The sequence below is a fragment of the Ammospiza caudacuta genome, chromosome 17, assembly GCF_027887145.1.
Source record: "Ammospiza caudacuta isolate bAmmCau1 chromosome 17, bAmmCau1.pri, whole genome shotgun sequence".
Lineage (NCBI taxonomy): Eukaryota > Metazoa > Chordata > Aves > Passeriformes > Passerellidae > Ammospiza > Ammospiza caudacuta.
The window spans coordinates 8,641,132-8,666,749 of NC_080609.1; the positions used below are offsets into that span (position 1 = coordinate 8,641,132).

Sequence of the window (25,618 nt, forward strand, 5' to 3'; positions counted from 1 at the left end):
GTTGCTCCAGTGCAGTAATTTGATGGGCAGGTAGAGGTGGCAATGCTGGAGACTGACAAGGTGAGTCACTGCACTGGTGTGCACTTCATTAAATGATTTGGCGCCCACAAGGAAAGAAAGAGTTTGCTGGAATGTAGCAAAGTGTCCTTCAACAATAACTTAATTCCAGAGTAATAATTTGAAGTATCTTTATTGAAACATTCAGGTAATTATTTAAAGAATGAAGCTCATTCCAACAAAACTACTGATTTAACATTTCCAAGTATAAAAACATTAAAAATTAATCTCTCTGGGGATAACTTTTATCCCCAACAAATTACTGTTATTAACATACTTCATTGCACTAGAGAAACCAAGGAGGAAGACTAGTCAATTTAATTGCTTTTGCACTTTAGAAAAAATTGCACTGATTTACATAAATTACCCCAAAATTACCCAAGCAAAGTTAACCTTGTTCATGGCATCCCAGCACTGCAGGCTTCAGAAGCTGAGTCAAATCAGGTGCCAGTACAATTCAAAACCCTCAAATTTGCAGAATATCAAAGTAAGTCCCACTACCACTACTGTCATTATGGTATTAAGGGATACCTGTGGGGGGATAAAAGGGAGGGAGGAGAAATCCCAAATGCAGCAAACTGCAGTATCCAGTTCTAGAGGGAGGGGAGGGTTTGTATCACCATCAGGTTACTTGGGGAAATCAAGTGTTGCCAAAGATGGCTTTTCCACAAGACACTCTGAAAATTTGCAGTGAAGTGATTGTTTGGGAGAAGAGTTTTACACTTTGGATTTTGATTTATTCAAAACTTTTCTTGTGCATTAAGTAGTCCCAAACACTCTGAAGTTGTGCTGTATGTAAATAACCTAAATAATTTCTTTTGCCTCTGTACAATTCCTACCATAAGTAAGTTACCTCTATTCAAAAAATAAGTGTTGAAACCATCACAAATGTATTGGTTTTCCAAGCTTTACTACAGCTATCTTTAAAAATACACAACAGAAAGAACTCCAGTTACACTGCATGAACATGTTCAGTATTTGGTGTGTAAATGGTGTGCAGAGGAAAGTAACAGTGCCTTGTGCTCCTTCCCAGGGCAGGGGCAGGAAGCTGGCCAGGCATGCAGAGGCACTATTGCTTTCTAGAAGGCTGAAAATTCACTAACTCAGTCCCATGTGGGCTGTGGCTGGGGGTGCAGTGGTACAGGAGCAGAACGAGGGGTGATGGCCCAGTGCTCCTCAGTGACTCCATCCTCAGGGCCCCTGTCCCTCCCCAGGGCCCCCCAGCCCACAGCTCTGGGCAGGCTGTGGGGAAGGGAACAGAAAAAAGCAACACAGAACCAGGGTGACTTCAGGAGAAGTTTTGCAGGAGAGCCCAAACTGAATTTTAAATACTAAAAAGGTGAACAACTGGCAGTTGTTTTTTATAAAGTAGAGTAACATAAGATATTTTATAATTATTGGGTGCAACTGTATTTTTCAGCATGTGCATGGCTGAGTGGTTAGTTAGCAATCTGTCATGCCTGGGCTCCTGCAGGAAGGATAACTGCCACGTGTGTTTACAAACGTTCATGAGCACTCAATAAATTTCACTACAGCTTTGGTGACACCAACATGGAGAGGATTAAAGCAACTGTAACAAGTGTACAATAAGACAAATCTCTGTCCTGGGGGAGGGAATGTATATTTGTGCAAAATCCCAGTGAGTAAGTTACAGTAGTTATTACTGTACTGTGTGGCACTGCTCACATCTTCAATGCACCGGTACCAGCTGCCTCCCTGGGCAGGGCCCTCCTCAGCACAGTCTGAAATCCACACTCTGGATTTTATCTTTGACTTGCTTGCTCCTCTGCCTTGGTGCAGTCTGGTGGTGACTGGTCACTGTGAATGTCCTCAGTGTCTGTCTTTGCCTGCACCACCTCCTTCTGCTCCTCTGCTCTTTCCATCTCCAAAGATCCTTGCTCTTGGCCAGGGGAGAGATTTGGGGGTCTCTGGTCCAGCCTGTCCAGGTCATCACAGTGGCTGATGGAACTGGTCTCACTGAACCCATCAGAGCTTCTCAGAGACCTTTTGAAAGCTTTCTGACCTGTGAAGTGTTTGAAGCATTCAGTACCCATGGAGGCAGCAAATACAAACAGTGGTGTGCACAAGTTCAGTTTCCAAAGGAAGTATTGGAATTTTGTAACAGCAGAGAAGTTGGTTTTGTTTGCCTGCTACTTTGGACCCTGAACACAGACCCAGACAGGTCTGCAAAGCAAGAGCCCCTGTTACTGTATCCTGAGCTGAAGCCAGGCTGCCTGCTTACAAACTGAAATCATTCCAGGTTAAACAACTGAACTGAAAGTCATAGGCTGGAAGCCACCAGCCCAAAAAGTGAGTTAAAACCAGCCTGGCAAATCAGCATTAATTACTGATACAGCTATATGCAGAGAGGGCCATAGATTTAACACATCTTCACCTCAGAATGCCTTGGGCCACAAAATGTTTGGTAGCAACAGAAATGCAGCTGCTGAAGTACATAACTACATGTTATTACGCTTTTATTTCAAATAAAACTTTTGGCTTGTTTACCTGTTCATTTTTAAAGCTCAATTACCTCATAATATTCCACAGGAAGATTCTAGACTTCCTGGGCAGTTGTCAGTTAATTGGACAACTTCCTGTAGTCCCAGGAAGAATATGTGGAGAGATAACAGCTTGGGGCAATGTTCTGTGCCATGGGTACATTAAGGTTTTTAAGGTAGTAGAAGATGAGCTCTAGTTCCAGATGTTACAAAAGATGGAAAATCATGTGGGTCTTCCTGTGTCAAGGAAGTTTTAGAAATTAAACTCAGACACAGAAACTTACCAGGAAGTCTTTGTTTTGCAAGGCTGGAGGTGGGAGTTGGTGGTGGAGTGGTGCCTGTTCCTTGGGCCTTTGATACATACATGGATTCTGTGGATTCTAGAGAGCCTGTGCAAGAGAGCAGGAGATTCTTACTGGGTGTTAGAGGAATAGTGCAAAGCATGTTCTTGTACATCCTGAGGTAGATGATGTCCCTCATGACCAAACAGCACAGGAGCTGTGCTGCAGGCTCAGCACAGAACTGAGCAGCCCCAGTGCCAGCATGACACAGCTGGAGGTGCCCCAAGCCCTACCTGCTGTCAGATTGAACGTCCTTCCCTTGGGTGAGGCTTGGAAGGGAGAGAACCAGTTGAGCACAGAGCCCACCACTGGGATCTGTCGCAGCAGCCCCTGCAAAGCACAACCCAAGATGGTGAAAGAGCCCCAGGGATGAGTTACCTCAGGGTACTACAGGGCTGTGTGGGGCCTCACCTCTTCCAGCAGCCGTTCTTCGTTTGCTTTCTGAAGCTGAAGCTGTGCTTCTTGTATCCCTTTTCTAACAACTTCAGTCATGTTTTCCAAGAGCTAATGAAACCCAGAAATAAGGATATGTATTATTTGGATTTGAAACTGTCTTTTTAGTTCAGATTCTCAGGATGGAGACAGGGTAGCCAGATATTTTTTTAATTTAAGACAGTATGTGACAATCTCTATTTCATTATGACTATAAATGAAAGAATGTACATGCTGACTGCAGGATTTTTTAACACATAAACCCAGAGGAAATAATGTAATTTTAAACAGGAATGGTACTTTTTTTTTTCCACTTAGAAATGAATCTATGACCCAAATTCTTTGAAAACCTGCTTAGCATATAAATGTTCCTCAGATGAATGTCAGGGAAGAATGTTTATGTTTATAGAGTACATTTTGGTTCCTAGAAACACCCAGGACTTAAATCAGCCTCACAGTAAGAAGCTATGTGTCAGCCTATAGGGTAATGTTGTTTTTCTGCTCTCATAAAGAGCTGCCACTGGCCAGCAGCAGCAGGGTTTTATACTGCAAAGGGCAGGCAGCTAACTGGGACAGCTGCAGGAACAAGGAATGAACAAACCCAAGAAACTCCATCTTTGTTTGTGTGAGACAAATGCCAATTTCCATATATTGATATTGGCTTTAACATTGCACAAAGACAGGCACTTCCTCCAAAATGCCAAAAATTTGTGTTCCTGTCAGCTAATAAAAGGACAAAGAGGAAGCTGCTCCTTTTCCCTCAGCCAGGAGCTGAGCCCCATGGCAGCTCAGGACCCTTGGCAGTCCCTGCCTGCAGGGAGGGCAGTGGGGTGGAATTCAGAGTACCAGGAGGAACCTCTGTGTTTCTGGCCCAGTCATCCTCAGCTTTGGTCCTGCCTTTCAGTGCCTTTGCTGCATGTCTCAGGGCAGCTGGACTGATGTGGGCTTCTTGTAAAATCCTCCTCCTTGTACCAACCCTCCTCATCTGAGTGAGGCAAGGGCATTCACAAATGGGTTCTGCTTCCCAGCTTTGGATCACATGGTGAAGATCCACAGATTTACTGCAGCTGGTCCCAAGCACTGCACCCTTCTGACTCTGCCACTACTCTGTTCCTCCCTGGAACCTTCAGAATACAAGAGGCCCCTTCAGTTCCAACCTCTTCACTACAAGAGTTAAAAACCTGAAGGTGCTCTACAGACAGAACTTTCCTCGTGTCACCCTCCAAGCAGCACAAGGAGTCAAGAGTGGGCAGGAAGTCACTGCTAGAAAAAAATTCATTGCCATAATCAACATATTCCCATGAGCAGAAATAGGCAAAGGATTTCTGAAGTTCTATTTATTTTTGAGGTGAGAAGATTAAATGCCCAACACTAGCAGAATGAAGAGACAGATTAATGCAGCTCACTTAGGAATTCTATTGTAGAGAACATTTGGAGAACTCCATTCAGGTAAATGCTTTGACAAATAGAAGTTGCATCATCAGCTTTATTACTTCAATAGGTAACTTGTAATTTCTGGGTTTAAGACACCAATTTAAAGTTTTTGACATATTTTAGAGCATAGTCTCATCTTAAAGCTGGTATATAAAGAATCTCAATCCCACCACATCCAGCAGTGAAGAGAAACACCAGCTCACAACCAACTTACACCTTTACTTTTGTTTTTTGACAGCTTAAAATCTGAATGATAAAATGAGGCTACTTGAGTACTACTGAATGAAGGTTTTCATTAGAACTACTGCACACAGGACCATGAACACAAATCCAGACATCCTCACAATATCATAATCCATAACTCTCTGTATGCAGACACAGATTATTCCTTCCACAGTCATTAAAACTCTTGTGGGCAAGCACAACTTTTACTTTCACAATGAACAAAACCATGTCCTGAAGCCAATATGAAAAGGGAGGAAAAAAGGTGTTTCAAAATTTTTTGAGTTATTAATACATACTCTTGAATTTTCTTCAATTTCTCTGCCTGTTGCTGCAATAGTTTCCACCAGCTCTGACACATCCAGATCCTCTGTGACCATGCCAATGTAAACACAATTCTTCTGCCCTCCGAATTCCGGACCTGGGGGCACAGGGAGAGTCAGGCTTTGTGCTGAACACATCTGCAATCCTGCAAGGGCTGCAGCACTGTGCTTGTAAATCTGGAAATGCCAGTACACACCCCCCTTCAGTACCTAAGGGCAGCATCTGTGTGGGTATAAATTATGCAGACCAATAAAGTTCAGCCCTGGGGGTTTTCAAAGACAGAAAACATCACCTGAGCAAGAAAAAACAGTGGATATTTTATACAGTCAAGGAGTTGTGTTGTAAATACCAGTGCTGAATATGCTTTAAGCTCCTTAACTTTCAGCCATTTACAGATTACTTGGTTCCACAACCATAGGGCACTTAATTTTTGACAGCTGATTAGAAAAAGATCAGAGTTCTGAAGAAGCAAATTAATACTCTCAGCTGTCATGTGGCACTGTGTAAATGTGAAAGTGTTGCTAATTATCACAAAAGTCATCTAAAGCTTATAATTGAGCCACAGAGAGCAGTGAAGCCATCAGTGCCAGTCTGGATTGAGATCTGCTTTCCACTGGATCAGCAGCACTTGAGAAGGCTCCATCTCCTCCCAGGAATGCTGCAGCTTTTGTTCTTTCTGGCAAGGAACCCTTCTTGGCCTAGCTCCCCACACATCAGTTTTCACAAGGATTTCTGAGAACAGCTCACCTGGTGAGCACTCCTGAACTGAAACAGGGGGGAGGAGGGAACAGTTATAGGTGTTCCTTCTGCAATAATCACATAGGCAGCAGCTCATTCTGCATTACAACGACCTATCAAATCATTCTAGCACAGCTAGGAGAATGACTACGAGCTTGAAAAGAAATTCTTTAAATAGTGCAGTTACCCAAAGAAAAGGTGAGATCTGACTCCAGCTCATTTAACTTTTTCAGAAGTTCTGTATTGATTTTTTCTAGTTCTTTTTCTTGTTTGTCATCATTCTTCTCATCACTGTGATAGTTGTACCTTCAAACCAAGCCAAGAGATAGCAATTTCACTTTACAGTACATAGAGAAGGACCTACACATTTAGCACATTTCTACAAACTCCTGTATTTTACAAACAAAACCCTCAGAACATTACAGCTCCTACCAGCAAGTTTAGTGGCATTTGTCATCAGGGACTGGGGGGTGGGCTGAGCTTGCTGCTGCAAACTCAACACAAGATATTTCTGGTTGCTATATTGATTACACCTGAACTGTGTTGACTATACAGAATCCCTCCCAGAGGGCTGCATCAAATGATCAGAACAGACACCTGGAGGGTTTTTTAAGTCTATTCAGCATATCAGTGAGTGCCATTATAGATAAAAATAGAAGTTATGCTTGGCTAAAGACAGTGGAATGCACTTGCTCATTACATATCCCACACACTGCTTCCAGTGTTACAACTGGTGCCCAAAGCAGCTCTTCAGCTTTTCTTTAAGAAATAATCAAAGAAAATTACTTTATAAAGGCAATTTCCTAAAAAGCACTCAAAAGCTTCAGCTGGGTGCAAAGCCAGATAACAATCAGTAAACAAAACATCCAAATGACCACTGAAGAGACCACATGGTCCTGTCTGCTCAAGCACAGAGTTTGCAAACACAGCATGAAGAAAATAATTTACCTCACAACACCTAACCCTGGCCAGCCAAGATCTTCAATATACAACAGGCTAACTGTTCTTCTCACTTCTTGCTCAAACTCCTCTCTCAGCTGCAGAGTGCTTGTCAACACTGGAATCTTCATTTTTAAGCAGTCTACCAAGTGATCAATGTCTTGTATTTCAGTTCCTAAAACTGCAGAGCAAAGTGTTAGTGTGTGGTAAGTGAGAGGGATGTGACACAGATGTCTGAATGAAGGATTTGTAAAGGAGCTGCTCTGCAAGTTAATCACAAATATAATTTACAGATAGTATTGAATATCTTGGTCTATGTAAGTGGGTTTTTGGTTCAGTTATCTATGAACTGAGACATCAAAATGAAAGTAAGGATTTCATAAAAACTAACAAAAAGGATTTTTTCATGTTACAAATTAATAAGGATATGTTACAATACCCTTTTACATTACATCAGTAGCTAGCATTAAAAAAAACCCTCAAACATCCTCTTCCTGTAGCCCAGCTGGACACGAATTAGCTTCCATGGTGGTTAAAACAAAACATCACAGCATCACTAAGTAATTTTCCTCTAAAATCTGCTGTTCTGTGTACACCAGGACCTTCTCTCATGAGTGTCAGCTGTTCTACAGCCTAAGCTCCTCACCCCACACAAGCCAACAGGAGATACTGTGCACCCCCTGAGCCCTGCACACTGTTCTGTGCTTCTGCTTTCCAAAACACAGATTTTTTTTTTGTATCTCCCCCCTCCATCAATAGTTATAGAAAACCCTGGAGGCTTAGTAAATAATTATTCCAGCTAAGTAGCTGTGTTTTGAACACAAGCACCATTGCAGTGTTGAAACACCTGGGTGGAAAGGGCAGGCATCTGGTGTTAGGCAGCTGAGAGAAGGAATTTAACTACTTTTCCTAATTAGTTAGAAAAGTAACCAGGAAGTGTTTCTCTGCAGAGATAGTGAGGCAACATGACCCACAACAGCTGGGCTCCCATTCATGCACCCCGTGCTGAGGTGCAGCAAAATGATAAAGCTGAGGTGGTTTTGTTTGTTTATAGGAAAATCCTCCCCACAAGAGAATATCCTGAGGAGCTTTTTGAGCACACCTGCTTTTACCCCAGGAGATTGTTGTACCACTCACAGCACAGGGCAGCATTTACAGGGGGCTGGCTGGAGTGAACATTACCTGCAGAAGTCATGAGCGGGCTGAAGCGCACGCAGGTGCCCTCATCCTCCAGTTCCACCACATCCACCCCGCTGGCAGGAACCAGCTGTGCCAGCTGCTCTCCCAGCTGCAGGGACAAGGCACAGTCAGGGAAATGGGCAGGGATGGCTCCTGCAGGCCCTGTCTCAGCTCAGGGAACAACACAGACACAGTTTTCCCTCAAATTCAGTTCTTGCACCAAAATACTTCACCCTGCGGTGAGATGACTGAGTTCAACAGACCCTTAAAATCATGGAAATTTGGGACAAGCTGTGTTACAAGTCAGAATTTTCCACAAAATTGTCACTGCCATTAGGTGTGCCATGATTACTGCACAAGGGATCCAAACCAGCCACGTGCTCAGCTCTGCCAGCACAGGCTTCTAGAATTAACTCAAGAGCTGGAAAAAGCAGCTGTCTGTTCAACAATACACTGACATACACAGACATAGAGAATTTGGCCGATTTAAAAGAATTCTGAAATTTACACATATTCACAAGATCAAGGGAACAACCAAGAGCTTAAGATCCAGGAATGATTTCATTACTAATTATGTGTAAAATGATCAGAAATGTGAGAGCAACTTTGCTTCAGAGCAAATTAATCTTTTAAACAGCCACAAGTTTTGCAAAGGAAATCAGATCAAGAAAATCTTTCAAACTACTCTAACAAAGGGATAATAGCTCCTGATGACCCCCTGAACTACTCCCCTGTCACTCCCCTCCATTCTTACCCACTGATTGAAGGTGTCATAAATGTGCCCTTCGTTGCTTATTATGGGGTGCTGAATAGTTGAGGCCTGTGCAGCATGTGAGGTCTGATCTGAATCCAAAGACACAAGAATCACAGAAGTGGATTTTTATTTACTTAATTAAATAAAAGACAACCTAAAATTTAGATTAAAGACAATTACTTTTCCCAGCTAATGTAACACATCTACACCATGTACTGGGCCTGGAGCAGATGAACAAGAATGTTTTTGTAAAAATATGTTGAACACAATAAATACTGGAAGTAAAACAGAGTTGAATGCAATAGCTAAACAAAAAAAACAACAAAGCAGTAAAATACTTCTGAGTTTTGAAGTTAAAATGCCCCAATGGAAATACAACCAGTGTTTTCACAATGCAAAGTCCTGTCACAGGAGGCTGCACATATTTAGTACCTGTGACAGCATTTCCAGAGCTGTTCCCAATGCATTCTGCTGCTTTTAAAATTGCAACAGGAACTGTAATCAGTAAACCACAGCAATGTAGTGCTTGCCACAAGCCATGAAATGTTTGAAATGAACAAAAAACCTGAACAAACCAAAATCTCTCCCCACCAGTACACTCATACTGAGCCTGCAGCTCGTAAGAGACTTCCATCATCTGCTCCCAAGATCAAAATCATATGCAAATCTTCTCACTCAAGAAGGCAGAAAATTACTTGTTATGAAAATTTAAAACACTGCAGTCTGTCTATAAAAAGAAGCTATCACGTGGATGATTTGTCACAGATTATGACCAGCATTCACAACCTTTTAAAAGCACGTTACATGAGAGAACTGCACTACATTGCATTTATCTCAAATTCATTTGGTGAATTTGTAGTTTAAAGTACTGTATAGAGAGGGGTGTTTTTTTGGTTGTTGTTTGGTTTTAAATAAATCACCTACCTCTATTTGAATATTCCTGGAAAAACTTGAAAACCACCACTGGTGAACTCAGTTCATCTTCAACCTTAAAAGAAAAAAAAATATTTTCCCCTGCTTTTTTGAAGATTTAACACCATGTACAATCCCTTGTACTGCTGAGCAAAGCTTGAGCTCTCTTAGAAATCACCCCAGAATCACTGGGAAACACCAAGAAAGTTCCAGCAGGAAAAGTAAGATTGTAATTGCTCCTGCTTTGGAGAGATGGACTGTGCTACTTCTGGAGACAGTCTGAGGCTATTTCATAATCCTAAAAATGCCAAGATTTATTTGAGAAGGAGGGTAAGTGATACAGTAACTTGAACTCCCAGGGCCATTAATATTCTACAGCTTAGTCAGTAAGCTGACTAAATTTTCTATCCATCAAATATCCACTAAAATTCAGGGGTGAGGGTCAGTAAAATAACCAAACCCTGTTGGACAGGACATCTCACAGAAACTGAATTTGGAATGAATACATTAGCTGTGATTTCTAAACCTTTTTCTAGTGTAGAAACCTCAGCTGGGATAATTTTTGTGTACAATATCACAGGGTTTACAATATGATTTCAACAGCAGGGTAAGATGCAGCCAGAATAGATTAGACACACTTAGGGAAACTGGTTTCACAGATGTATTACTGAGCAAAGCCATGTTCTAAATGGAATTAAATCAAGCTTTGAACACAACTTCTGGATGCTCTTCTGCACTCCCATGGGTGCACCAGTACAGAGCAGTGGAACAAACACAATCCAGAGGTCACAGCCAAGGCAAGAGCATTCACTGAACACCAGGACTTAATTAGAAAGATCCCAAGCACCTTCAAAACGATGGTTATGAATGACATAATATTTTTAATAATTTATTCTAGTCAAAGTTATTCTTATAATAACAGGCAGAAACTAAGACATACAACCAAAGTATTAAAAACAAACTGTACCGAAGTTTTAATGAAATCCAGGTTTTTCAAGTTTTCCAGCAGCCTTTGACTCTAGAAGACCAGAGCAGAAGGAGAACAAATGGAAGAGAGAAATGCAGTTTTAGAAGTTAAAAGTTATTTTGAAAAACATTAAACAGTTGCAATTTTTGTGCAAACCCCTCCAACATGTCAGACTCATCCAGTTTTCATTTGTCAATTTGGAATGCAACAGAAGATGATTTTCTCGGTTTAGTTAAACACTGACTACAAAGTGTGGCCTTTAAGAAATAATATTTTGCATATAAGCACTGCATTTTGTAACTAACACATTATATTGGACCTTAACTTTTACTAAAGTAAGGACTCCAAACACAGTGCACTTGTACCTCAAGAAATGTTTTGAAGTCCTTTTTACTAAAAGTAATTTACCAGTATTTAAATGAACACAATGCTGAGTAGGAAAATAAAGTCTCTCTGAAGAGCTTTCAAGCAAAAATAGTTAAGAGAAGTGACAAAAAAGGAACTTATTATGTTACTTCACTGTCTAGGAAGAACAAAGACTTTTTTTTTCTCACTTATAAAAATATACATATAATCTAATACTAAAAGCACAAACCCTGCCTCAAACATTTTCCTGTGCTTTCATCATGGGTGAAACCCAATGTTATACTATCAACAACTGCAGTATTTTAGTTGAGTCTTCTACAACACATCACAATAACCAGGAAGATCTGTCAAGAGCTGTCACAAATCCCTGCTGGGCTGTTGCTCACCAGTTGTGAGGCATGTTTTATCCTCTCCACAATGCCATCATGGCCCAGGTACTGCAGGGACAGCCACAGGGGCAGGGCACGGAGCTTCTCCACGGGCTGGCTCGACGTCAGCCCCGCTGCCAAGGACTGAGGAGGAAAACAAACAAAGCACTGTTAGCCTCTCCCCAATGCTGCCACTTTGCCAGCTTTGGAAATGATCATTTAGATGCCTATGAAGAACATGGCAGCACATTGCTCAGAATCAGAATGCCAGGATCTGGAGGATGGTGAGTGAGAATCTGAACGTACCAAGGATGGATCCTCGTGTCTGTAGAGGGTCACTGCAGGCACTGCAGGGAGCCCCAGCCAGGAGCCCAGAGTCAGAGTCATGCTGTCACATTTTGTAGCAGCCTGAAATTTATTACAATAAGCACAATATAAGCCATATATAACCTTACACAAGCACATTTTAAAGTTTCTAGATATAGTGAAACGTACCAGTACAGAAGAGGAGACATAACCCAAAGCCAAAGTTGCCAGATTCACACTGGAAAAAAAAAGTAGGTTTAGCATATATTAAATATGTATTAAGAGACAGCATTTTAATCTCAGTTTAAATATTTCATATTGATGTGTAAAGGGAGGTAATTTTTGTTCATATATATTTCATTAACAATGCAGGAGATGTTGCTACTTGGTATTCTGAGATTGAAAACTCAAAAGTAAAAACCTACTTCGTTCTAAAAATTTTCAGTCCAACATTTGGTGAAATCATCACCCAAGGTCATATTCATAACTTAGCATCAATTTGGTATCAGAAATAAATAGTATGCAAATACAGCTATTCTACAAAATACCAGGAGATACTGTCCTTATTTCAGCTTCAAAAAGTATTACCTTAGAGCACTGGAGTCTTCATTGACATTGTCCAAGTTCCTAGAATTTATTTTCCCTTTGGTTTAATTCCCTCTCCCAGTTCTCCTGGCTCTTGCTGAAGCCTTCTTGACCTCCTTCATTGAAGTGCCATTTCATTCTCAATAACTACTGTATAATGTCCTCCTTGACTTAGAAGGTCTTTTTAGGCCTCTCTGGCCTAGAAGGTATTTTTATTAATATTTCAAGCTCTTCAAAGCAAGGGCAGATAAGATTACCATCTGAATAAAAGTGATCACTAATCTGTGCTGAAATTACCTCTCCAATTAATTCCTCTTGAGTATGTAAATCAATTTCTATCTCACAATAACAAATTATAACCACATAAATTGCTTACTATGACCAACTCAAGTTGGCCCTCTGGCTCTGTGTGAGCTGTTAAATTAGATGGTGTCTGTGAGTCAGACTTTGTAATGAACACAGTTGCAGAGCAGCAAGTGTGCAGTTCCATACCCTTCCACATGGAGCCACATCTTGTGCTGCTCACAGAGCTCCTTCAGCCGGCCCAGCTTGTCCGTGTGCCCAGCTCCTGGAGTCCCTGGTTGAACAGGGAGAAGGCAGTGACAGAGGATCAGCCTGCACTGAGGCTCTACCAAATCAGCCTCTTGGACTCATCTCAGATCACTTTCCAGGTCCCAAGCAAGTAACAGTCACCTCCCTCATTCATACTTAAAGCAAATTTTGTACATGTGTTTAATTAACTAGAAGAAAAATATATTTTTCAAGCTAAAGTTGATAGCACATCCATCAAAAAATTCTGAGGTGTTAATGTAAAATTGATTTTTAACAAAAGATCTGCACTCACTAAAGGAAGTTACAGTCATATTAATACATCAACTGGCATTTGCAGAACTGTAACAGCACAATCCAAATTTGAACTAGTTAAATAAAATCCCCTTTGGATAGATAATTATTGTGTGGTCATTAAGATATTTCCTGATATTTCTTGATATGCAACCACTGAGCTGTTTAGGAAAATTTTTATTTTAAAATTTTATATGTTTTTTGGTTTTTGATTGAATATGTATTCATGAAATAGTATAGGGTTTTTTGTGATTGTTTGTCCACAGCACTTACCAGCATTGGCCACAAGCAACAAAGGCAGTTTTCCACACTCAACATCATCTTTAATCAGTCTGTCCAACAAAGCAACATCCTGGTATCAGTAAGAAAACAATGTTTGTCAAACACTGAATTATTTCTGCTGAACTGGGAAAATGCATTAAGATTGAAAATTAACAGCATTCTGAAGTTCTGAAAGGAAATTCTCAATGTCCTTGGTTTTGGCTTGCACTTTCTTCCTCTCAAAGCCGAAATAATCTGAATAAAGCATTTGTGAAAAATACAACACAAATACACCATGCAGCTTGTGAAAGTACTCCAACTACTCCTATTCTAGAAATCTTGCACTAAAAAGCACTTTACTTAAAAGACATTAAAATATTTTGCAAATGATAAGACCAAGATACAAACTGCTTTTAGAAAATTTCCATCTATGATTCACACAGCCTTAACACAGAAGACTTAGAAGTCAAAAAAGTAAATGTCTTAACAGCTTTTTCTAACAGCATACTTGATATTCATTTAATGAGGCTTAAAAAGCAATCAAAGCATAGAAAAAGCTCTTAGGGAAAACAAACTTACCATTTGGTGCTGAGATCCAAACATGGTGTTACAAGGCACACGGCACATGCAGGAAAGGGGCAACCCTAACTGCAACAGAAAAGATGGAATTTCAGCTGAGAAATAAATACTCTTTTCATGTGTTCACTAATACAGAGCGACACAAAAACCAGTCTGACAATAGAAACCTTAATATTACATTATAAAGTAAGTTTTCTGCTAAAACTTATAACAAAATTAGTAAGGAAAAAGCACAGGACAAATTATGTATGGGCTCAGGTCTATCTAACATGACCAACAGCTTATGTAAATCACAATGCAACCTAGAAACAATCACTCATTTTTTACAAAGTTAGCAGGCAGGATGCTTTCAGTGGAAATATTCAGAAAATTTCTCTTCCTCCCACTGTATCACTGCTGCAAAACACAGGCTGTAAATAAAAACTCAAAGTGTTTTTCCCAGACAAATGGTTTTATTTTAAATGTATGGTCTACTACAGCTGAGGATATGCCCAGTATGGACTCCGCTTCCTTTGCTGTTATTTCCACCCTGAGGAAAAATAAGTTGCCAAAATCCTCAAAGCTATGCAGGCAATATGAAGCCAGGAAGGTTCTAATTGCAGCTAAGCCCCCCTGACTGACTTTACCTGGTTGCAGAGAGCTTGGCCCAGGCCAGTTCTGGCAGCAGAACTGATGTATATGACAGGCTGCTTGGTGTAGAGCACGTTAAAGCCCTCCAGTGTGTAATCTTCATAGCGGGTGTGAATTACAAGCCGACAGATTTTCAGGAGACCTTCACGATCATCTTCATGATAATAGGCTGATCCATTTTCATACCTGCCAGAAAAGCCAAGTAAATATGAACACAAAACCAACAGTCAGTTTAAGGACTAAAATAACACTGACCAACAAAAAAGCTTGATACAGGACAGAGAAGATAATAAAAAACCTTCTATTTTCCCAGGTTAAAGTAGATTAAAAGAAAGCCTTTATGAAACAGGCTGAGATTACCAATGAGAGAAGCCTAGTATATATTTTCATTTAGACTCAGAGCAAGAAAGAAAGAAACATCTGTGTTTCTTTAAGATTGCCTTTAGAGAGTTCAAAACCTTGCTTACTAAAAGTGGAGTGTGGGAGGAAACACACAAAAGGCTTCATTCTGGTTTTAATATAGATTTAAATTCTGGATTGCTAATTTTAAAGACAATGCAACATATATTCTTTAGGCTAGGTTAAGGTTGTGTTCAGCCCTTCCAAGGATTTCTAAGTTTGGTGGTTTCTTTAGTAGACATCCTCAGTCAAATCACATCTATTTTTAAACGTTATCACTACCTTGTGACACCAGTGATTCTCAGGGACTCACCTGAAAAGCCTGCAGAGCCAGAGAGTAGTGTCAGAAAGGATCCTGGTTGTGAGTTTTCTCAGTCTTTCTCTGTCCAGCACAGATATATAAGCAGCCAAACTATGTCCCAGTAGAGCCATGTGACCCTGCTCACCAACGTTCTGCAGTCTGCAAGCCAGAACAGAGGAACTGCCAGTCAAACCCAGGGCATGGGCATTACAGCAATATGGGCTTTATGGGTTTTTAATGCACACTGGCAGAATTGGTTGATTGCAATTTAAATATTTAGCAGAGAGAAGTGCAGTAGATCACAGCCACCCTCATGTATGACACACCAAGCTGCCAGTGCACACAGAGCACCTCACTTGGCCCAGCTGCTCACAGGAACAGCTCCTACTTTTGAAACAGCCAACATGAGCTGGAACTAAGCACCTTACCTGCACTGGGACTGGAGAGTGCATTAATACCCTCCTCTCCTATGCACAGAAAACTCAGGACACTTACATTACTATTTTTAGAGGCATGGCTTTTCTTTATTAGGCGTTTTTTGTTTGGTGGTTGTTTTTTTTTTGGTTTTGGTTTTTTGATTTTTTTAAACCTTGACCATACTTTTTGAATGTTAGTTTTCAATAATCCTCTGTAGATCAGTTAGTACTATTTCCATTTTACTGAAAAATGAAAAAAAATTTCCTTTCATTTTAAAATCTACAGAAATACATGATCAAAATCTATTGGTATTCAAATCTTTAAGACTTAAAACAACTTTGAGGAAGTGGAAGAAATGAGGTGTCACATGAGAAACATTTCCCTTGTATAACTCCATTTAGCAATTAGTAATGCAAGCCTTGTAATCTTAAGAAAGCCAAGCTTCATGCATTATTCTGCTTCTCTATACAATGTAAGCTGCCTTTAAAAAGTTACCTGGTTGCACAATGTTTTACACTTTAAAATACATAATATATATACTTATGCATATAAATATATATACTAAAATATGTAGAGAAATTATATATACTGAAACACATACAGAACTTAGGTGGATAAGTTCTATAGTGATCAGAATATTAAAAAATCAGGTGTCTTCCACATCCAGTAACTGATATTGGCCTCACCTGTAGGACTGTGAAGTTTCCTCCTCCTCCTCTCCATGCATTAGGTTCTGAACTAACTGGAGTATGCTCACCATATCCTGGCCACTGGGAGGGGAAACAAAACCACATTAAAGAGACACAGACAGGAAAATTCAAGTATCTAAAAGAGGCCATCTGGGACACTCCACTTTTACTGAATGCTGAGTACAGCAACAGAAATGGTTCCCTGGTCTCAGGAAAACTGATCACAAAGATGAAGATGCTGAATCAATTCAAAATCCTACTTGTTTATAGTAGGACACTCAGAAAAACAAATCTACTGATACCTGAAAATTTGGTCTGAAAAGCCTGACTTGCCAACATTGAACTCTTATTGCTACACAGCCAAGCAAGGCAGTAGCTAAGGATCCACATTTCACTTCACCTGAACCAGCCTCAGCTCATAACTCAGCACATCTCTTAAACAATTCCCCACAAATCTCAGTTTCTGACAGACACAAGCTGTGTCTGATTTCTCACATGACATGGTAAAACTGGAAAAGATCCACCTCAACTTTTCTAACTCCAACTGAAATTAACGGTAGTGTAAGAACTTACACTGATAGCTGAAATTGCTTTTTGTTCATAGAAAGATAACTCAGTGTCTCCACTCCAAACCAGGGTTAGTGCCTGCACAGCAGAGACTTAAATAGCTTTTGCAAAATTTTCTGAAGTGCTAGCCTGAGCTTCTGCAGGATCATCTCCCACAGAGGACACAACCAAGTTAAATCTTCATTTTCAAGTACAATGGTCTTACCTACCTTATGGACAAGAGCTGTTTAATTTCTAAAGACAGCTGTGCTAAAAAGGTGGGAGGTTCCTGGGGTTTGGTTCTTTTTTCCTTTTGTTTTGGGTTTTTTGTTGGTTTTTGTTTTGGTTTTTTTTTTTTTTTTACTGTTTTCTACTTTATCAGTGTCAGGTTTTTTTTTTAATCTGGATGCTTTAATTCAATAGAAGTTTATGTTTACTTTGAGTCTCAATCACAGCTGTAGGCACCACTACTTCATCAGATTCCAAGAGTTCAAAATTTCAGTCACTGTGGACAAGTAATCTTTTTTTCTCTTTTCTACATGAGAATAAAAATAGTTGGTATGATTATAGTATTACTTTTTTCCCCCTATGAGAGTATGGGAAAAAGTTTATTATGATGCCTGAAAAATGTTAACTTTTCCATTAATGCAAGTTGCTTGGAAGACTAACATGTGTAGTTTAAGACTTTGAAAAGAACATTATCTAAAAAATGCTGCTGCTTACCTGCCTTGGAGTGGTCCAGGAATATCCTTCCGTGCATATTTCTTTTCATTTTCCTCCTCCACTTTCCTAAGTTAAAGACACAGAATAAACTCTGTATTTAGCTTGTGTTTGATAAATTCAAACATGTAATTGACTTTGACTTGTAGAAATGCATACTGACATGTATCTATTTCACTAACAATAATTCAGAAATTAACCAGATGAGATCGACACAAAAGTTTCATTCAGACTGAATTAAAGAGTTTCCAAGTTGTTGGGGTTTCCAGCTCTTTATAAGAAAGCTTAGAGAAGAATCTCATATATACAGGAATCAAAAATTGCTGGCACTGCAATAATAAAAAAATAAATCCTAACTTTGAAAAACAGACTTGTTTTGGGTATCAGAGAACATGCATAAATATGTGTACATTTACTTTAAAAATCCCAGCATTTGAGAAACAAAGATGATTTGTATAGGTGTAAGCTTCAGACGGACAATGTGACCTTAAACTGTAGGAAAATGAGGGGTTTCTCTGCTTCATGCCAGTGACACAAATAACCCTCCCCTCAGCACAAACAGCCATTGTTTTTTATTGTACCTCTGATTGTCTTCCAGCATCTTCATTGCTTCGTTCAGATTCTTCCCCATTTCTGCTAGAGTAGGGTCCACCATCTGTTAGGAAAAAGAAAGCAACTTTCAAGAAAAGATCAAAACCCATTTGTTTTACTACTGTCTCTACAATATAATAAATCCTAGAAGGGGTTAAAACCTCAACATTTGGATCTAGAAAGACAAGAAAGTATCCTTTGAGACTGCCTAGGATGACAAATAAATGGCATCGTTCCCTGCCATTTCCCCAGCACACTTTTACAACGGTAGTTTTCAAAACAGACAAGAAAACACCCAACCTAAATACCCTTGTAAATCTATTTTTTCATATTTCTTGTGCCTATAAACCAGTTTTTAATCTTAACTAATTGGAGAAATTCCTTTCATGTAGACAGAAGAGTGAAACTAACCTGCAGCAGGCAGCTAAGACAGGCTGGCATGCAGCAATTATCCTCCAGCTGCACAGAACAGGCCAAAAATCCTGATCTCACTGCTGAACTCAGGTAACCACACATATTGCCAGATGGAAGAGTTTAAAAATCATGGAACTTATTTGCCCTGAACCAATGACAAGCTCAAAGTATTTCCCAAAGAACTGCTCTGGCTGAATGAAGTTTCTTCCATAAACCTTAACCCAAGAGGCCTGACAGAAGCCTGTGACACTGACACCAGACACCTGGACAGGAGCATTTATCCATTTAAGGATTTGATGCCATTTGAATGTGAGAGTGTGTGAGAGAATGTGGAAGGTGTCATTTGGCAGAGCCTGATTTACCTATATTTGAAAAATAAATATACCCCAGTGTGAGGGGAGAAGGCAACACCACTGCTAAGCCCCAGCACAATAAATGGCAAAACCCCTTGAGATACTCAGGTGACCCCATTACAGAGTCCCTGCCTCCCATAACCTCCATAAATTCAGCACCAAGCCAGCACCCACATACCAAAGACTCTGGTGGTGGTTACCCCTGCAGGCTGCTGCTAAGGCTGGGGGAATGGGGGAAAGGACAGGGCTATTTAAAGGAAAGAAATCCCACAGGCAAACACATTCACTCAGGCAGATGCAGACACAAAAGCAAATTTGATCACAGAAGGTAGTGGGATTCATTTACATGAGGATTTTACACTATTTTCATCCGGAGGACTGATCAAGAAAGGAAAAAAAATTAAGTTGAGAGTTACCATATGTTCAAAGAAAGACTATTTTTAATCAAATATTTTGAGATTTAACTCACATTACAGTAAGTGGTAGGTGGCTGAAAGAATCAGTAGCTGGGCATGGGCACAGTGATCAGACCAAGACTGACAATTCTCTATTCCATGGCTTTGGAAGTGGCCAGTAACAAATGTTTGGGGGAAAAACAAAAGAATAGAGCAAGTGCTGAGTAATATTCTACCATCAGAAATCCCAGCTTTCAGCAATAAATAGGTTTTTACACTTCTACACTGATTTGTACAACCACTGGGTATGAGGACCACAACCTAATTAAGCACTGAGTGACAAAGCAGTACAAATACAAAAAGTTCCAGATCTCATCACAGATTTCAAAACCCCAACACACACTGCAAGCATTCAATACTCAGAAGAAAACAGACATAACCAAAGGAAAAATATAAATTTGATATTTGGCAATATGTTCATACATTTTGAGTGGTTTCCAGAGTTGCACCATGTCAAAGAAAGTCTGGAAAGAAGCTCAGGGAAAAAAAAAAAAACAACAGCTTGGTTCCTGCAAGCCCTTAAAAGAGTAAATTATCACAATCTACTGATTGTGATTATCTCACATAATTTAATTCAGGCTGCCATAAAACATCATCGATGGCTGGAAGGCAGTTACTTGTTTCAACCTTCCTTAGCATCACATGCAAACATTCATATCTGTTGTAAATAAGGACTTGAGATGTAGAGACGTTATAAAAAGGGCTCTGAGCTGCTTTTGTTTGCAGCTAACATAAAATTCAGCAGCTGAAATGACATCAGATGTTTAAAACTGCACATCCCTACCTTGTGACTCATCCCCTCTCACTCACTAATTACACACATGAAACCCTGCTGCCAATAAGCTGCCAGAATAACGACATAAAATACACCTTTAAAACTCCTAAGTTACACTAAGCTCCAAAAAATGCTATGAAATCCACAAAGTCTTTGAATTCTGACACGGGCTGAATTAGAAAATTAATCTCTTCTGATTTTTCCAATTGCTAAGTGGATATGCAGCAGCTTATTTTCTCCTCTGAGTTCTGGAAGGAGATGAAGCTCACCTTTACCTGCTGAACTTTCTGAATGTTCCTCCTCTGCTCACATTAGTAAGGCCATGGAGCTGGGAAGCAGGAGACTTTCTGCTTCTTTTGAGCAGCAAGAAAAACAGGTGTGGCAAAGTTGCAGCAACAGACCATTAAGTTAAGAAAGGTTTCTGAACACACTTGAATAACAAGAGCAGTAATGAACAGTATTTTTTCATGGTCTTGAACAGGTTTCGGAAATGACTGTGGGAGGAGTTCGTGAACACTCCCAGCACAGGTGGTGAGGGGTTAAAGGAGCTGCAGGAAGTTTCTGCACTCAGTCCTGCCCCTGGCTCACAGGGAGCCTTTGGCCAGGGCAGTTACAGGACACACAAATCCTTCCAAGCTCTAACAGGCACCAGCCGTGACTCTTTCCTTGCTGGGGTCCATTCACATCCAGCACCTCCTTTTCCTTCAGCCCCTGGCACCCCTCACTCAGCCTGCCTCAACCCTTACCACTCATGGCCTCCCCATGTGCTAATCCAACTCCCTAAGGTTGTCCTGCAACAGCTTTGATTTCAGCCACTTCCCCATTCTGTAACTAACCTGGGACTATTTTATTAAGTACTTTGAACTGTGAACTGTTTATGACTTTACAGGCAGAATGTCACACCTTGGAGTCACTTGGCAACTGGGCAGAGAGGATAAGGGGCCATTCTCCAACTGTGATAAAACTGAAAATTAATTGCAAATTCAAAAGGAAGAATGCTGCTTCTACACCAATGTTTTCCAGTCTTGGTTTTGCATTTCTGTAGGCTGTATTCCTAATGAAATAAAGGGATGAATTTTAAACAGTTTACATAAACTAATGTTGTGAGAAGCAACTCACAGGTGTAGCTCATTCCCTGTTTCAGGGGAGCTCATTTTCCCACTACATTACTGGAACACCTTAAAAGATGGTTTTACCATAAAAAAACAAAACCTCTTCTCAATGGTAAATTAATCCCAAACAATGTCAGTATTCTTCAACCAAAAGAATATTGTTTTTATTCTCCAGGGTAAGAAAAGTTTAAGATAAAAAAAAGCAGATACTTCATGACTGTTTGGCTTGAATAAAAATGGCACTGTGTCATCACAAGGCTTCTGCTTACAGATGTTCACCCTTTTAATCTCGATTTATTCCCCTGACATGAGCCAGGACCTTAATGCAGCTCTGCTGCCTGAGTTTTCCGTAAACTTACCAGGATGTTGTGGTAAATAGCACAGTAACAAAAGGCAGGAGCCACAGGCTGAGCAAGAAACCAAAACAGTTTTTTTCATGTTTAGGGAAAATACTGCTGTAGAGATAGCAAGGAGTTACAAGGAAAGAATTTGCACTGTTTTACCACTAAAAAAGTCACCTAACTTGAAATTTAAAATCCTTCAAAAGATTGGTGACTTCAATCAAAATCCAAATGGGAAAAAAAAAAATAGAATAGTTCTGTTAGGGCAAACTTCTGAAATCTAACGCAGGCTTCCAGAATTATATAAACAAGTTCAGCCCAACAAAAGATTACTGAATTTCAGATAAAATCAGTCATAATTATATCACTTATGACACACAATACCTTAAAAAAATAATGCAAAAAAAAAAAAAGGTGCTGAAACAAAGTAATTTGCAAAATCAAACCAAGAGATGTTTGGTGTGCACACCTTTGAGTCAGATTCTGCAATGATTTTCACTGCAGTCCTACTGTGCAATGTTTTCTATTCTCAGGAAGTTTCTCATCTGCTAAAAAAATCTTTTTCCATTTGCAAGACCCTAAAGCCTGCAGTCACCCAACATCACTGCATCACAGCTCATTAGGTGACTGTACCAAAATGGTTATGAAAAATACAAAGTTGCAACAAATGTTAATACAAGTTTAAAAGTACTTACCGCATCACTGGCACCCTGCAAAAATACACAGCAAGGAGAGAATCCATGGTTCAAATAAAAGTCTCAAATCTACTTTGATAATGCTTAAATAATGTCCATGAGATAAGTGGACAGACATTCTATGCAGGAAAATGTATGCCAGGCTGGAGGAATTTTAAATATATTTGGGGAGAAGAATTCTGACATGTCAAGACTTGATAAACTGCAAATTGTACAGATTTACCACAATTTTAACCAAAGATTATTCCAGGAGGGCACTTACTGCTAAATATCTAGAAGACCATAATTGTATTATGGCATTTTATTATACAGAGAACTACAGCTTTTATCACACATGTGGAAAAAAGCCGTGATAAACAAGAGAGGAAGTAAATAAAATGATAACTCTTGACACATATCTATCTGCATATATGGAAAAATCAGACAGGCAAGTTTTTGCAGGCCATTACAGACTATTCCTCACATCAAGAATAACTAAAACATGGACATCTTTTAGGTATTTCATTTTTGTAGTGTGTTTATTGCTTCTTATTATGAACTGATCAAGCAAAGAGCTTGGTCAGTACTACACTTGCCCTGTATTAATGCACCTCTTTAAATTACCCTGTATCACACCGGGGTTCTCTTTGAGTCCAGTTCATAGACAGCATACTCCAAACTATTCCAATGAAATTTTACTTTATTATTTTTTGAGAACAAGTAGGAGTCACTTCTGCCAGCAATAATAAAGAACCTAAGCTTTCAAACACTAATACTCTGTAACACTGTATTCTTCAGGAAGCTTGTAATACATCAAACGTTTTTTGCCACGTCAGAAAGATATTCCTGAATTTCCTGACCATTTCGCTAGAGCACATCCCATTCACGTTTCTCCGGACCACCCCAAGGACGGCACAAACCGAGCATGCAGCACATAGTAACGACGCACGGAGGGGCGTGTGCACCCAAAGCCTCCAGCACACCAAGCGCTGGGCATTGCCGAGGCTCGGGGTCCCCACGGCCACCGAGGGCCGGGACAGCCCCGGGAGGGCAGGAGGAGCCCGGGCCGGGCAGGAGCCTCCGGAGCACCCGGGGCTCACGGGCCGAGCGCACGGGCTGGGCCGGGCACGGCACGGCCGATATTTGCTCTGTGCTCGGCACGGGCAGCAGAGCAAACACGGGGCAGCGAACGCCTCCATGCCAATTCAAAAAAATGGGTAAAATAATAATGTATTTAGTAATGTTTCCTCTCCTACCCTGCTGAAGGCTGACACTGACAGGAAATAAGCTCCATCCTTCTTTTTAAAGAAAGCAGAAAACCCCGCTCCTGAAGCATTTCCTGGTAGTCGTCCTGCCTAGGTCCGGATCCGGGACACGGATGCCGGTCACACCGGCGGCTGTGAGGGCCGAGGGGGACACGCCCGGGGGCTCCGCTGCTGCCCCAAAGCTCCGGCAGGCAAAGCCGCCTCAGCCCGGGGGCAGCGCCGCGCACCGAGACCCGGCCGCCGCCGGCCCGCGCCCCTCCCCACGGCCCCGGCCCCACCGCACCCGCCGCGGCCACTGCTCGCGGCGCGGCACCGTCACTGTCCCCGTCACTGTCCCCATCCCCGGCCCGGCGGCGCTGCCCCGCAGACCTTCTCGAGCGAGCCGTCCATGGCCACGGGCCCGGCGCTGCCGCCCCGGCCGCTCCACGCTGGCAGCGCTGACGGAGCCGCGCGGGGCGGGCCGCGCTCGCGCGCTCACCTGGGCAACCGCCCGCCCCCCGCAGCACGCACCACCGCGCCGCAGGGAAGGGGGGATGCGCGGCGGGCACACTGCGCACGGCGCGGCGGGGCCGGGGCCGGCCCTTCTCTCCGCGCACCGCCTGAGGTCGTTCCCCCCTACGCCAGCTGGTGGAACAGTCCCGGAGAGAGCCAGGGTCAGTGACAGCTCTTAGCGCATGCGCAGGGAGGGCTGTCCGAGCGGCGATGGACGCCGGTTCTGGAGCGGAGCTGTGGTTCGCGGGTTCGAGTCCCGGCCGCGGCGGGTTGTGGCAGGCCGACCCCGGCGGGGCTCTGCATGGCTCCAGCCTTCACGAACCTCTCGGTTGTCACACCACTGTCGCCTATGGGTGCACCAAAGCCTTTCCTCCATGTACGGATCCCGCGCCGGAGCGCTGCACAACCGCGGCAGACAGCACGCACCTGCCCCGTCCGACAAGCAGCCCCCGGAGTCCCAAACCCTGGGCTTTTCCTGAGCTTTTTTTCTGTTCTCCCAAGCTGGAGTTACTTTTCGGTACATATCCCTGGTCCTATTAGTGCCACTGCTGTTATTCAGTAGCACTGTTTGCAGCTGGCGTTGTTTGCGCAGGGATGTATTGGGATGAGGGCTGGAAAGGGCCGGCCCGGGCCGTGACACGCCGTGTCCGCCGAGCGCCGGGCAGCGCGCTCTAACGCTTATTAAATTTTACTTAGATCTACCTATCTTAGATCTACCTAGGCATCTATCCATGCCTATTTTTAGTTGTTAATGGAAGAATTCATGATAGTTTCAAAGACACTAATCCAGGTCACAGAGCGAACTACCACCTCCTGCCTGGAGATGGTTCCCTCAGTCAAGCCTGAGCCCGTTGCCAGGAGCAAAGGGAGCTCCCGGCGCTCCCGGACGCGGTCCTTTCCTTCCGTGGGCAAGGTCTTGCAGGGCACCTCACTACGTGGTGGCACTGCTCAGTGTCCCCTCACTATGTGGTGTCACTGCTCGGTGTCACCTCACTACGTGGTATCAGTACTCAGTGTCACCTCACTACGTGGTGTCACTGCTCAGTGTCACCTCACTAGGTGGACTTCAGATCCGCTTTGTGGCACTGGTTCTGTGCGTACAAAGCTGTGTAACGAGTCTCTTCAATAACCTCACACCATTTGCCTTTCTCCTCAAGTTGTCTCAGCAGCAGAGGGCAAAGCAGGGGAACCGGCACGGGCTGCTGCTGCTCAGCAGGTGTGCATCAGGCCTGCTCAGACTGCAAAACAAGGGCAAAACCTGAAAAGAAAAAGCCATATTCTGCTCACGTAAGCACGCAACAAGGAAATAGCTACAAAAAAGATAATAAGGAAACAG

The 25,618-nt window shown here is 41.8% G+C and overlaps 1 protein-coding gene across 1 annotated transcript; it reads right to left on the minus strand.

Moving 5' to 3' along the window:
• Nucleotides 1–186: 186 nt before the first annotated feature.
• On the minus strand, nucleotides 187–24,385 carry PDXDC1 (pyridoxal dependent decarboxylase domain containing 1). The gene is made up of 23 exons (XM_058816314.1): nucleotides 24,160–24,385; nucleotides 18,392–18,465; nucleotides 17,814–17,879; nucleotides 16,542–16,625; nucleotides 15,451–15,597; nucleotides 14,735–14,924; nucleotides 14,109–14,177; nucleotides 13,542–13,620; nucleotides 12,918–13,002; nucleotides 12,030–12,078; nucleotides 11,841–11,942; nucleotides 11,553–11,678; nucleotides 10,801–10,851; nucleotides 9,846–9,909; nucleotides 8,922–9,010; nucleotides 8,171–8,276; nucleotides 6,998–7,169; nucleotides 6,237–6,355; nucleotides 5,287–5,408; nucleotides 3,311–3,403; nucleotides 3,133–3,229; nucleotides 2,843–2,947; nucleotides 187–2,080 (listed from the first exon to the last, which is right to left on the minus strand). Exons 1-23 carry the CDS (start codon nucleotides 24,178–24,180, stop codon nucleotides 1,821–1,823), a joined length of 2,370 nt encoding a protein of 789 aa, XP_058672297.1. The 5' UTR covers nucleotides 24,181–24,385; the 3' UTR covers nucleotides 187–1,820.
• Between the last annotated feature and the right edge of the window lie 1,233 nt (nucleotides 24,386–25,618).